General features: G+C 42.4%; 1 protein-coding gene across 3 annotated transcripts in view; it reads left to right on the forward strand.

The window, feature by feature from the left end:
• Positions 1–14,028, forward strand: part of LOC111671220 (excitatory amino acid transporter 2) — a 29,546-nt gene that overhangs the window by 5,197 nt on the left and 10,321 nt on the right. The window contains exons 1-2 of one of the 3 annotated variants that reach the window (XM_023428284.2): positions 9,870–10,120; positions 12,974–13,113. In XM_023428284.2, the coding sequence (XP_023284052.1) occupies positions 10,083–10,120; positions 12,974–13,113 (178 nt within the window). In that variant the 5' untranslated portion in view covers positions 9,870–10,082. Of the gene's footprint in view, positions 1–9,869; positions 10,121–12,973; positions 13,114–14,028 lie in introns of those variants that run through there. The other 2 variants (XM_023428286.2, XM_023428285.2) reach the window with 2 other exon arrangements.

The following is a 14,028-nucleotide window of genomic DNA, read 5'->3' on the forward strand; positions in this document are numbered from 1 at the left end:
GGGGGGGTGGGGTCACGTTTTTGTTTTGTTTTGTTTTGTTTTTTTCTCTTGGCACCAAAGACCATGCCACTGAGAACAATCAGCCCATTGTGTGGCAACAAAAGAATCATAATTAAAGCACTTAGTGACTCGTTCAAAACAAGTAGAAGACTTCATCTGAAGAACTGTCACAAGATTCAGTCTGACAGATTCGCACTGGTTATCAGATGGAGCCACTCTGGCTAATGCCATTGCTCTGCGAACCTTATGCCTCAACACACAGACAATAATATGTAACATGAAACAATAACACTGTATAATAGTTTACTTTCAATTGAATTCTAGAAGGATATTCAATAAAACTGTTCATATTTGACAGAATACTGGAGCATAATAATCATAACAACATTCAAACTATACTTAAAATGTTAATGAGAGTAATGTTTGTTAAACCTCTGTTAAAGTTTTGGAAAATTAATTGTATCCTGCAGAAGTTGCTCTAGCTGCTTTTCCCCTCATCGTCTTTTCTAGAGTAAAGCTTTTATGACAGTTCAACAATCAGGATAATGGGAGGATCAGCAAATGGGGAATAAAGAGGAAGAGGATGAGTAGAAAAAAAAAAGGATTTGATGATGATTAGAGTTTCCATATGGTGACAAAGATGTGGCTAGATATTATTTTCACATTTGATCCTCCTGCCATCAGCTGAAGTCTAAACTGAGTGGGAAAACAGACAAAAAAACAAAAAACAAATGAAAAACAGTATTAAAAAAGTTCAAATTAAAATAAAACTATTGTCATTACCCACTTCACCCATTACCCCTCCCCACCTCACCCACCTTCCTCTTCCTTTGCCCCTTTTTACTATTCCACAAATCCTCAATTAAGTGCGTAATGGGCCTCTGAGGCAGGTTTGTGTGCTTCTTTGTTCAGCTCTGGGGGATCGGCCGGCATTAATGTTCCTCTTGAGTATGTAAATAGCCCGAGCTGTGGGAGCGCAGCGCAGAGCTGCCACTTGTCCGCTTAATCGCGGAGAGTTCCATCACTTTTCGGACATTTTGGGGAGCTACAACAGGACATGCATGAGAACTTCAGCACCAAATACAATGCCCACACTCGGAGGAGTAACCTCAGCGCCCATGTCCACCTCCCACTTCTTCCGGAATAAACCCCCTTTTTTTTTGCTCACTCTCTCGCTCTCCCTCCTGAAACCCTCAGGACCCTTTACCCTCACCCCACTACCCAGCTCTCCCTCAAAACGGCCAGTGCCCCCTCTCCCCTCCTACTCCACACAAGCCTGACCAATCCTCCCTCTGCATGTGTGCTGCTCCCCACTGCTCGGCCTATCCCATCCCGACCAGCCCAGCTGACAGACCCTACAGTCTAGTTTTGTTTACCTCACCCACTTGTCCAGCGGAACACACAACAATCCCCTTCATTGCCTGTTTGTCAGCCCGCTTTTCAGAACTAAAAGGGGAAAAAGAGAGGAGGGAGGGGGGCTTAAGGGGGGGGGGGGTGGCTGGTTACAAAAACAAAAACGGAGGAAACAATTAAATTGCCCCTCCTCCCAATGAACCCTGTGCTTGCGGTTTCCCAGCTCTAGATTCTGTGAACTAACTTGGAGGCCTGTAAAGTGGCCCATTATTCTGGTAGGGGTGGTGTGTTCCAAGAGCGGCTTGCCTCAATGGCTGATGAACACAGAGAGGGTTTTGTTAGAGGGTTTTGGCTCACCACATTATGCACTGGTTAATTAGGAGCTGCATCTATCTATCTATCTATCTATTTATCTATCTATCTATCTAGACATCTAAACATGTCTAAACAGTATACAGGAGCTTGTTTATTAGATAATATCTCCAATGGTTTCTGTCTAGTGACTGTATCTAGAAAGGAAGGTTGTAGATATTGTCTACTGTCAAGTTAAATTAATTTAGATACATATAGTATATTTGAATCAGAATTACATTTTACACACTGTACTTGATCCTGCTTGCTCAGATGGATCCTGACATCACTGGGAATCCCAGCTCCTCTTATGGTATGAGGATTACAGTGGGCCAGGATTTCGGGGAATTTGTGTTGTATGCCTTAAATCTCGACTGAAGGGGGTTTACCATCCTCTCAGCAGTGTGCTCTGGGGATTTGGCCAGGACTGGGATAAAAATGTGGAAATATGTCGAAAATACTTTTGCCCAGGGCTTCTGATAAAATGATTGACTGTGACTATAGTCAGGCTTTCATAATTAGGGGGTGAAAAAAAGCCCCTAGCAAGTGTGTTTTTGCTCTGAATGGCATTCCAATGCTGCGTGTGACTGAAGAAATATTTACATAGTTTGACAAAGTATGCAGCGAATAATGACATAGAAAGAAAAACAATGAACTGAGGAGCAGCAGGGGTCCCCATTGGGGATGCCATGTATAACTGTAGTCAGTAATAGAGCTCTTATTTTCACAGCATTTCAGGGATATGAGAAAATCACCGTCTAGACGTGTTTCTCTAAGAACAGCGTCAGTGAAGTGGTCCTGAAAGGAAAGCAGGCTTGCAGAGTGTGGAGGCTTTAAATCGTACTTCACCTTACAGCACAGACGCAAGTTTTGCTTTTAGAAAAAGGGTAAAAAGCAAATTGTTTAAACACAAACCAGATATATTTCTTTGATCCCCTTTCGCCTTTATCTTTGCAGATTTGTTTTATGATATTTTTCAATACATGCGCCATTGAATTTGCTTGATTCGAACAAAATGGTATTTGCTGCTCTAAAAACCGCTGGGCCAGCACTCAGGTTCACACCAGGTTTTCATATTTTTCATATCTGCCTCTGCTGAAAATGTGTTGTCTGTCAGACATACTCAGCAGTTCAAGGCACTTTTTTAGATGACACAGTGTTGTGGTAGCAATGATGCGTTGTGAGGGAGAGACAGTGAGAGAGAGAGAGAGAGAGAGAGAGTTTGTAATGAGGAAGAGAGATGGAGAGAACACACACTTGAGAGACTGACAGCTCTGTCACACTTCCCTGCTTTCCTGATTTGCTTCCCCACTGCATTCTGGTCATCCTTGATGTGATGTGTTTTCCTCAGTGCAGATACACAGACAAGCAGGAACAAGGAGTTTTCAACTATTTAATAATCATATCACATAGAAATGTGTGTATGATAACATCACTGTAGGCCATGTCTACACATGTTTCAGATTCTGTTTGCAGTAATAAGCATAGCATGACAGTCAGTAGATACCATATGGCACATATCCAAGAGGCACAAGAGTACTTTTATTCAAGAAATACTGAATTAAATTAGTCCTAATGTATGTCTAGGAATTTCTGCCGGTTGTATCAAGTACAGTTTGTGGCACTAGCTGCAACATCTAAAGTATACATCTATACTTTAAGTATTGATGTCTACGGTGAACTGTACCGGGTATAGCACATTAGTTAGCATGAAATTTACATTTACACTTTCACATACTGTGTATTAGGGTAGATGTAAATACGCCCTTGGAATTTTATTTGTCTACTTTTTTAGGAATTATCTCAATCAGCTCAGTGACTTTTGATGGCATTTTTAACCATATGAGCTGGACATGATGCAATACGCTTAAAAAAAAAAATTACATTGATTTGCAGCCTTTAGGAGTTATGTGTATGTGTGTGCAGTCGTCCGGCTTAGCTGGCTGATGTAATGATCTGTGTGTGTGTGTGTGTGTGTGTGTGTGTATGTGTGTGTGTGTGTGTGTGTGTGCAGGAATGCCCTTTCTGTCAACACTGCGGGGTGGTGTGAGGAGAGCGGGGCATGGCTACTGCTGCTTGTGCTCAGTCCCTACAGACTCCAGTGTTTAATTAGTGAGAGAACATCCATCCTCCTTAGTCCTCCTATTGGCAAATCCTGAGTGAGACTGTAACCTCCTCACCCCGCCTCGGATACCGCGGGACTGGACCAACAGAGATTTATGACCACAGGCAACAGTGCAATATTTTGTGCGCGTGTCTGGAATGTATGTTGTGCACACACAAGTGGGAGCGTGAAGGGAAGGAGGTGGGGGGGCAGGGGGTTATAGTGAGAGTAAGTGCACGGATCGTCTACATTGTTTAAATTTGAGAGTGTAGCAGGTGAGTCTAGTGATGTATGAAACGTGATTTGTGCAGTAATCTCATTTCACAGGGCCACCTGCCCAACACAGATGTCAGCTCTTCATGTATCCACAGATAACCTGATAACACAGAAGTCCTTCATATTACTTTTAATGTAGGGACATGCTCCATCTCATTCTCCACTTCAGTTGATTACTTTAATCTTACCTTCGCCCAACCCTTTCTCTCCACCTTATTTTCTCATCTGTTCGCCATTCCAATCCTTTGTCTCCATCCGTACCTTCATTAGCCACACCTTCTTTTATCCACCTCCCCCTTTTTTTTCCCTCCACCCTTCCCCCATACATTGTTACACATCTATCTTTATCTTGCATTCTTGCCGTTTCACCCCTCCCACCCTTCCCTCTGTTTACTATACACCTCTCTCTCTCTGTCTCTCTGCCTCTGTCATCCCCATCTCAGTAATATAGCGGGTATACCATAATGGTGGTTGTAGTAGGGGGTGGGGTGGTCCTGCCTTACTGCCTGATTTAATGAGGTCCTGTGGGGATCGGACTGAAGCCATCAAAAGCTGCGTGCTGCTATACAGCCAGTTCTGTTAAACAGATGTGCGGTTGCTAATGATAGTACTGTAGCATTGCTTCATTTGCAGCCAGCATGAAGACAGGAGCAGCTATAGGAGGAGATGAGAGATGAGCAATAGGTGCGTAACCATTCGTCTGGTACAGGAGGTTGTAGGGAGGTACAGCGGGAGAATCTCAAATATGGATGATCTTCTTTTCTCCGCTGACCTTTCATCTGAGCAGCTGTAGGCAAATGATGGGGGCTGGGGATAGGGGATACTGGATGGGCAGTAACACAATCCTTTCGGTTGCAGCTTTGAAGGACCTGACTGAAAACATAGCGGGACGATTAAGACTCTTAGAAACATGATGGAGGAAACAGTGTATGTAATGTAACATGAGTGCCTGCAGGTTTGGCAGTAGGTCACTTTCAGTGCAACAGAAGAGAAAAGAAGAGATATAAAGGTGAGGGTGGAGATGAAAAGACGTGTGTACAAGTATGTGATTATGTTAAGTTGCTCTGGCAGTAAAGTGGGTTGGAGTTTGATTAGATACCATCAAACTATGTCTCTGCAGATTTTATCCACATGAATGGGAATGACCAAATTCAGTTCTATGACAACCACTCCCCAGCATAATGGGCCGTTAGCACATAATTATAGTGGGACTGGTCACATCTGAGAGACCTATGCAGACTACAACACTAGGCCTCAGGATTCCCAGAGGCTCTCTCTAATGACTGCCTCATTATGGACACAAAGAGTTGTGCCAAACAAAGGGAAACCTTAGAGGATGCTGAGGGACAGGCACGTATGGTTCAATCATGCGTTGTTCGGATGCTGATGCACCCTGATTGTAAAACAGAATGGTAAAAAATTGTGGTAATTGTCTCAATATGTGATGAAAGCAGGAAAAGAGGGAGGGACATTGTTACAGCTGACACATACAGCATTTTGCAAATTGCTGCACAGCATGGGAAGTAACTGTAAAAGGAGATTGGTACTTGTTATAGAAAAACACACAGAGACAAAAATCTGCCAAATGAGTATGTTTTGCTGCCAGAGGTCAGTGAATGTGTGTGTGTGAATTCCTGTGAAAACTTTATCTCCATCTGTCGACAGTTTTTAGAATAGTGTTACATGCTAATTTAATGCATTTGACAATGTACTTGTGGGGTCTCCTGACAGCTTGGGATGGCCCATGCTGAGCTCAGGATCAGTTGTGGTAAACACAGCTCTTTCAGCACTATGGAGAGTTAGGTTGACCTGAGCTGAGGCCTGAGACTGTGTCACTGACCGTGGTACTGAAAGCCTGGCCTGCTACCCCATATCTGTTTAGAAGGGTTAACCCTTCAAGACCAGACTGCACCCCAATCAGAATCACCCCAAGAATGAGTCAAGTCAATAGCAGGTAATACATTGTCAGAAAGAAGTATTTCCAACTGTCACTAAAGCACAAATATTTAGAATTTAATACATCTGAAAAGCATTTTCCAGTTTCAAAGTTTGATTGTGTTGTTTATAAGAATTAAAGCATTGCTTTCCTTCTTATTATTTTTTTTGTTAGAATTGTTAATGGCTATACAGCCAAAAAGAGTGTTTTCTGTTCCCATAGAATAACCAAACTCCAGAAATTATATTAAAATAAAATATATATCCAATGACATGCTTTTATAGTTGTTAATATTTGTTTTGTTTTGCTCCATTAAGGCAATAATCCGATATACGGCAGTACTAAGTAAAATATTACAATGACACTCACTTGAGTTTTGAAATTGTAATTGTAAATGTACATGTTTGGTGTTACAGGTTTATGTCCTTTAGGATCTGTTATTTGTTCTCCTTTCTTTGCTTAGCTCTTTCATTAAATCCAGAAATAGTGAGTGGCAGCATGGAATTTACTTCGGTGACTATCAGCAAAAATATGCATCATTCATTGTGCAGTTCCTTTGGCCCTGTGCCAGTCTTTGATCTGACTGTAATCTCACTCCAGGGTTCACTTGGAAGTGGATCAAGACAGCTTTCAAGTTGACCACTGTGTGACTCGGCACACCTATGGGTTCATTCTCTTAAATGAACCAGATCTAGAAGATAGAGGTTCTGATCCAGTCACAGATACCAGCCATTAGAGTTTTTAGGAACACCAAGGTCTAGCCAAGGGTGCTGTGTGCTTTGGATGAGTTTATTGACCAGCTAAGATACATGCATTTATGTGGACAGTGGACACATACACATCCACACACTTAAGGGATTCTTTTGCAGATAAAAGGCAGATAATGAAAAGTTTTTTCCATTAGTCTCTAAGAGCTGAACTTACTGAGATCCTGGTGGGTAAATTTCATTTGGCAGTTGTTGGAAACAACCATAATAGGGATAATGGGAAAGCACAGTGTTGATTGGGGTTTGGTATTTGGGGTTGATTCAATTCAAAGTTTTGAGGCAACTTCCACCCAGTGGGAACGTTTTTTTTTCTCGCTATGGTCCCTCCATTTACAGGAAATGTTTTTTTTCTAAGCGAGCAGCACTCTTAGAGCAACTTGTGTGTTTTGTTGAGCTACTGAAGAACAGTAGGTTACACTGCTGATGGAATAAACCACATTTGCATGGCAGTCCACACATCTCTCTATCACTATCTATCACTGAATGCATTCTTCCCAACAACCATCTAGGGATCCATAATTGAGATATAGAGTGACAATGTTTCCCTTTCTTCTGATGCTAGAATTTATCTCCCACTTCCTATGCACAGCACAACCTGAAGTGTTTGCTGAGAGCTTCATTTGAGGTGGGGGGTGCTTTTCCACAGCTCCTAGACAGCCACTATGTGTGAGCCCATTTCTTCCCACTGCATGGCAAGTGACTGTGAGGCCCAGAGGGGCCAGATATATCCGGAGCCTGGCCCAGCTCCAGTTGTCTTTACCTCACAGTATATTGTGATGCTCCAGTCATGAGAATGGGCATCGGGCCCCACGGGAAACCAGTGGGAAACTGGTATTCTCATTTACATCTCCCTCTGTGGTATCGCATGGATCCCAGCAGCCTGAATTAGACAAGTATAACCACACAACCGGTCTCTAATGCAAACTTGTTAATTATTATGTAAGCTCATGTTGTGCTCATGAGTGCCATTGAATGGTGTGTGACAGCAGCTCATTAATTATGCAGCACAGATACCAAAGAAGCACTATTTAAAAACATCCTGTGAAGTTTTTATGAGTGTTTTAATGTTTCTTTTTTTTTTTCTGTGAAAAAGAGATTTTCTTTGGTGAGGTATAGATATAACTTGTCTATCCGTTTGCAAATCTTTCAAGCTGCATCCCATCTTTATATGGTGTGTGTGCAGGCTGTGTGTTTGTGTGCTGGGTGTGTGTGTGTGGCTTTGAGCTTCCTCTTTCCCCTTCATCCCCTTCTCTCTAAGCCGCAGAGTGTTGCCAGGACAACCCCTCGTGGTCCTTGCTGCATCGCGGTGGCCCTCAATGCCAGCACTCAGGGAACCTCCTCGCACTGGGAAGGCAGCATAAAATCGGGATAATCGCCGTCGATTATGGGACACAATGGGTGCCGCTACTGAAAGATTCATTCATCCTGGAAAAAGAGACTGTGGAGGGGGAAGGAGAAAGGGGCGCCTTGGTCCCTCCGCTGCTCTCCCACGGTGGGCACAGGCATGACATCAGTGGCCTGAAAGAACTGGCATTCTGGACATGCCCACTGCCCCCACCCCCTCTTGCTATACCCTTATACCCCCCCCCATTCGAGCCCCCTCCCTCCTTTTCTCGCCCCTGCCAGTTTGGATGCAGTGCTTGGCCGGGCGAGTTGGGGCCACTGCTGCTGTTTGCGTGTGAAACAAAGCCTCTCAGAAGGAAGAGAGAGGAAGCAGAGAGCTTCACATGGTACCAGCCAAGAGCAGGGATGGCTGCCTCAGCCTTCCCCTCACAGGCCCCTCTTTTGGCTGAGAGGTGCTGGTGTGACCCCAGTACCCCCTTCTCCCCTAGTGTCCCTCTTACTCCCCCCTGTAACCCCTTCTTCTCTGTCCTAGTCCCTCGCTCTCATCCCGAAAATGCTCCCTTTTCCCTGAGAGAGCCCTTTGAATGAGTATGACATGTCAAGGGATTTAGGATGAGTGATTTCTCATGACACAACCTTTGCCGACAGAGATGGCATTCCTCTGGCTTTTGTTGTGCAGTTGGTCATTTGTCTGAGGAGGAAATAGCTTTCCAACACATTTCCCTAATTAGAATAATGTGATACTGCTCAATACGATGTGAAGTCCCATGCTGCTGGGATACTAGAGGGAAATCACTGTGACACCATCCTCACATGAATCACGTTGGTCATTTGTGCTGTGGAGTTCAGAGCTTTGGCGTTTTCTTGAATGGTGGGGATATGTAAATATATATGTTGGAGGTCTGACTTGAATGTGCGAACTTTATTTTTTCAGTATCATAAAAGACATAAGTGTTGTCTTTTTTTAAATGATCATTTATTGGGGTTTTCAAAGGACACATGACATGCTGTATGCCTATTATATCTCTGAGTGTAATGATTTTGAAGAGCGGTCTTGTGTGACATACCCATTAGCAGATAGCTCATATTATCCTGTATGCTATTTGACCACCATGGCTCATGTGTGACATAATAAAATGTTGAGCATAACTACAGAGAGTGGTAAACATTAACCTCCCATCTGCTGTCCAGCAGAATGACCTCAAAGCTCCAAAACACCAACATTATGGATGTTAAATCTTCCACCTGTCATTCCTTTGTCGTTTATTCCCTTCTCAGCAAAAGGTGCTACTCACAAAGCACTGCTGTCCGCATGGTGCCATTAGTAAGCATCATCATGCTCATCTCCAGCAGCCTGGCCTTTCCCCTCACTATCCCATGTAGCTGGATGAGTCTGGGAGCGTGATCTCCGGAGGGATTACAGTGTCCAGGGAATGGAGGATCCCTGATGGATTTGGCTCTTAAGCTTCGATATCGACCCCCCCCCCCGACACACACTTCTTCTTTTTAGTTATTTATTTTTTCCTACAGGTTTGTTTAGTGTGCATTTGTTGTGCATGTGTGTGTGTGTGTGTGTGTGTGTGTGTGTGTGTGTGTGTGTAGCTGGCTGTGGGTGATGGTGATGCTGGTGGAGTCAGGGGGTGGGCTGAGTGTGTGTGTTTGTATGGGGGGGTGTTGTAGACATCAGGATGGGGCAATTCAGGTTGCTGCGGCTGTGAATGGGTCTGTCGTCTGGGCTGTGTTGACTCGCTCTTCTCTGGATGCGTTGGACTAGCTGGTGGACAGCTGAGAGCTTCTAGCTGTCAGCAGAGCCCTGTTGTTTGTACCTGGCAGATTTATCTGCTGACATCTGTCAACATTTTTTTTTGGATGGAGCAGTTGTGATCCTGCTAACGATTTCTTGTGCTGATTCACTCTTAAACAACAAAGACTGGAGACTTGATCCTGGTCAATGTATATAGCTATTACCTCTACTCCACCAGAAATGAAGTAAGTACTACATTTACAGTTCTAGGCATAATCTACTTTTACTTCTTTTTTCTCTAAATGATTAACTAACACTTCTGTTATCACTACTGCAATCTGTTTTATAAATCAAAGTTAAAAATTGTGACACAGTAGCAGAAATAGGAGGGAACTTCTCTGGTGTACGAGTGAAAAGTTTGACATCAGGTGTAGTTTTATTAAGACCCTCATTAATTCTTCATGGCTTCACGGTCCTGTAATGCAATTAATCTGATTAAGCCCTCGGCCAAGATTAACCGGTTTATAAAATGATCCTATTAGCGACTGAGGAGGAGAAACTCTGTGTGTGTGTGTGTGTGTGTGTGTGTGTGTGTGTGTGTGCGTGTGCGTGTGTGTGTGCGTGTGCGTGCCTGCGTGTGTGTATGTGTGTCCGTCTTGACTTCTGAATTATGACGTTCTTCTGGACTTTTTTTGTCAAATCCAATTATAGTCACAGAAACTCACTTTATGAGCGGCTATTAACATTTTAGTGACATCTTAGTGACTCACAGTTTCTAAAAGAAGCAGCTCAAATCAATTTAAATCAATGGATGCAGAAAAAGGTTTCATATCTCAGAGTTATTCTTAAGGGCAGAGAGAATTCATTCTAAGCTAATGTCATGTTAATGAAAGTTAAAATTATGTACAGCAAGGAGAATTTTCTGTCTAGTAAAATTAGTCTATAACATATATATAAAAAAAACATCTTTTCCCTACTAGCGTGAAATGATCGTTGTCTGATGTAGTTGGTTACTCTTTGCTGTACATTTTCATATTCATCTTTCACTGGGTTGCACAATCCCACTCTCTCATCTGTCTCTGACTTGGCGAGAGAAGTGCTAATGAGAGGATCATGACAGAATAATATCCGACCTCTGTGACGTTCAGCATCTGCTTCCTCTGTCCTCTCTCTTCGTGCTAAAAATAATGAAAGGGAGAGAAAAGTGGGGAAATTCAATTAACAGCATTCATCACTCTTATGGAATGGGGTTACATGGTAATTTTTCAGTGTTTTATTTCTGGGGTTTCACTAATTCATCCAGCTTTTATCAGAGGTATTAAATAACACGGAGGTACAGTGTGATTGTAGCTTGCATGTATTTTCTGTGTTTCACACTTCACTTTGAAATTAATAAGATGAGACAGGACTGATCCATCTGTGCGCCTGGAAGCAGACCAGGTGGTCTTCCTATATAGCCAAGCTTGTAACGCAGCAATACACAAAGCCGGGGGAGGTGTGTGTAAGTGTGTGAGTTTCTGTGTGTGTGTGCTCAAGTGGAATTATTAGTGACTACTTGCACAACAACAATAACATCATAAAGAGCCTTTGGTTGCGAGGAAGTTCCCTAAATGTGGCCTATTGATTTGAGCTCCCTGTCTTGCCTTTGATCAAGTTTCAGCTTTGAAAAAAAAAAGAAAAAAAAAACTTGACAGCCACCATGATTAATATCTATGAAGTGTTCTGACTTCATAGTGGACTACTGGGGGAGGGTACAAGGACAAAAAAGTTAACTTCACCATTGAGGCTTCCGTTTGTGAGTTTTAGGCCATGAACCCCAGGGGTGAGGTGAAAGGTCAGAGTCACATTATTTCCTCTTTGCTTTTCTTTGTAATCCATCACAGCAGACATTTTCATGGGTTTATTGGTCGATGAATAGCAACATAGAGACATCTCTATTTCCTTACACACAAAAAAAAATGTCAAACCCAACAAGACAATTTGATAGATTGTTCCTGTAACTTCTTGAGGAGATGATGGCTATAAGGCCAAAGCTCATCTTTTTCTTTTCTTTTCTTTTCTTTCCGTTTCCTTTTTTTTTTTTTCTTTTCTTTTCTTTTCTTTTCGTTTCTTTTCTTCCTTTCTCTTTCTTTTTCTCTTTCCTTCTTCAAATTGTATTTGAGGTTTTGTGTGATTCTAAGTGTGCTCTCACAAAATCATAACTGAGACAGAGAAGAGAGTGTATAAGTCTTAACAAACAATATGTTTGCTCCTCCTCTCTGTATTTCATCAAATTTTGTATTGTCAAGTTGCCATTTATCTTTATTTTTTCTCTCCTTCTGTTTTTCTTTTTCATTGCTGTTTTACCAAAGAAACTTTGTCAGCGTTTGTCTACACCTCATATAGTAATCAGTTAAAAACAGACACATTACATAATACAGCATTTTGAATTGTGATGTGTGCTGAATTTTGGTGAGATTAAAATTACTTGCTGCTTCACAGTTTGTTCTGTGGATGCAAATGTAGTGTAAATAACACCACTTTGTTTTTAGAGTTCTGCTTCAAAATCTGTATAATTTCCTTTTGCATGGTAAACCTGTCCCTCAAGTTATTACAGTCAGCCACATTACATAATGTAGACAAGCCTGTGAGTTCTTCCAAATTCTCAGAAAATTATTGTTTTTTCATCAACATACTTGAGATGCTTCGTGTCTGAAGTATTGCTTCAAAGGGCTGTCATTTTACAAGCAGCAGATTGTTGTCAGCTTCCATCTGTTGGATGCTATAGTAACCATGAGCAGTGTCGGACTGACAGCTTGGCAACACATTTGAATGCTCAACATTTTTCTTTATGCACTTTTGTCTGTTTTTTAGAGGCAGTATGCACACACAGAATATTCTGATTTCTGTGCTATGGGGCATTATTTTGTCACAGATTCAACATAACGCCTTGCTTTTTCTGACAGTGACCACTCATGAAAGAACATGACCATGTGATTGTGATGTATACTGATTAATAATGCTGTATGAGCAAGAGTATGTTTTTGATGGGGTTCCGCTTTAAAGTTTTGCATTTAGTAAGCAGACCTTTAATTTTTTTTTCTTTTTCTCTGACACAGTGCCAACAGTATGCCTAAACAAGTGGAGGTGAGGATGCACGAGAGTCACCTGGAGCCCATTGAGGCCAGGCCTCAGTCCAGATGTGCCAAAATCTGCTCCAAGCTGTTTAAGAACCTTCTTCTTACACTCACCGTCCTCGGTAAGTCACCTCATCACAGTTATATCTTCTTTTTTTTGTCTTTCTCTCCTTTTCTTTTTCCTGAAGGACTTAATACCAAGCAGGGCATGCTAAAGATGGGCACCACCGCTGAGCTCAGTGTTCTGTTAACTCAGAGCAGGAGCATGCAGCTTGCATGTAATATGAGGAGGAGATGCCATCTGTGCCTGCTCAGTGTACCAGACAGTAAGATGACTGGGTGTCCTGACCTTCCCCAGCTCTGTGCCACCTGTTGCTATCAAAAGCTCTCTGCGGCACTGGACACCCAAACAGCCTCTGGTGGTGCATGAAAAATATTGTGATTATCGCAGTGGCTCACTACGCCACAGGGGGAGATTTAATGAAAAGAGGAAAGGGCACAAAAGTAGTGATGCAATTTATGGTTATAGGCTTTCAATCAGATTTAATCAGTTTAACCAGCACATATCATTTTTCTTTGTTCTGCCTGACAGCTCTGTGGTCACTTTCCTGTCTGAGCATTTTATAAGAAGAGGCTGTGAACCTTTTAATAGATGCATAAATATGTATATATTTGTGTGTGTGTGTGTGTATTTCCTTTAGCCATGTGTCTGCCTGTCTATCTGTATCTACTTGCATGCATGTGTGTTTCTGTGAGCATGTGTAATGTGTACATCTCACCCCACTTGGCAGGACTCTTGCAAAGCAAGCGAGCCAGCATAATCATTGATCATCTGTCACTTGGCAGATAAGAGCCTGAATGGGAACTTGCAAAGAGAAGGCACAGGAAATCAAGTGCCATCCAAAACCATTGGGTGTGCAGAATCCACAGGATGCTGCTAGACGGGAGGATAGATCGAAGCACAGAGGATGGCGTAAAATTTTTTTTTTATTTTTTTTTTAAAGAAAGCTGGAGGGCTTTTGATTCCAGTGTGTGTT

This window comes from Seriola lalandi, unplaced genomic scaffold, assembly GCF_002814215.2.
Source record: "Seriola lalandi dorsalis isolate HSWRI2012SDOR001 ecotype SW California unplaced genomic scaffold, Sedor1 jcf7180002054873, whole genome shotgun sequence".
Taxonomy (NCBI): domain Eukaryota; kingdom Metazoa; phylum Chordata; class Actinopteri; order Carangiformes; family Carangidae; genus Seriola; species Seriola lalandi.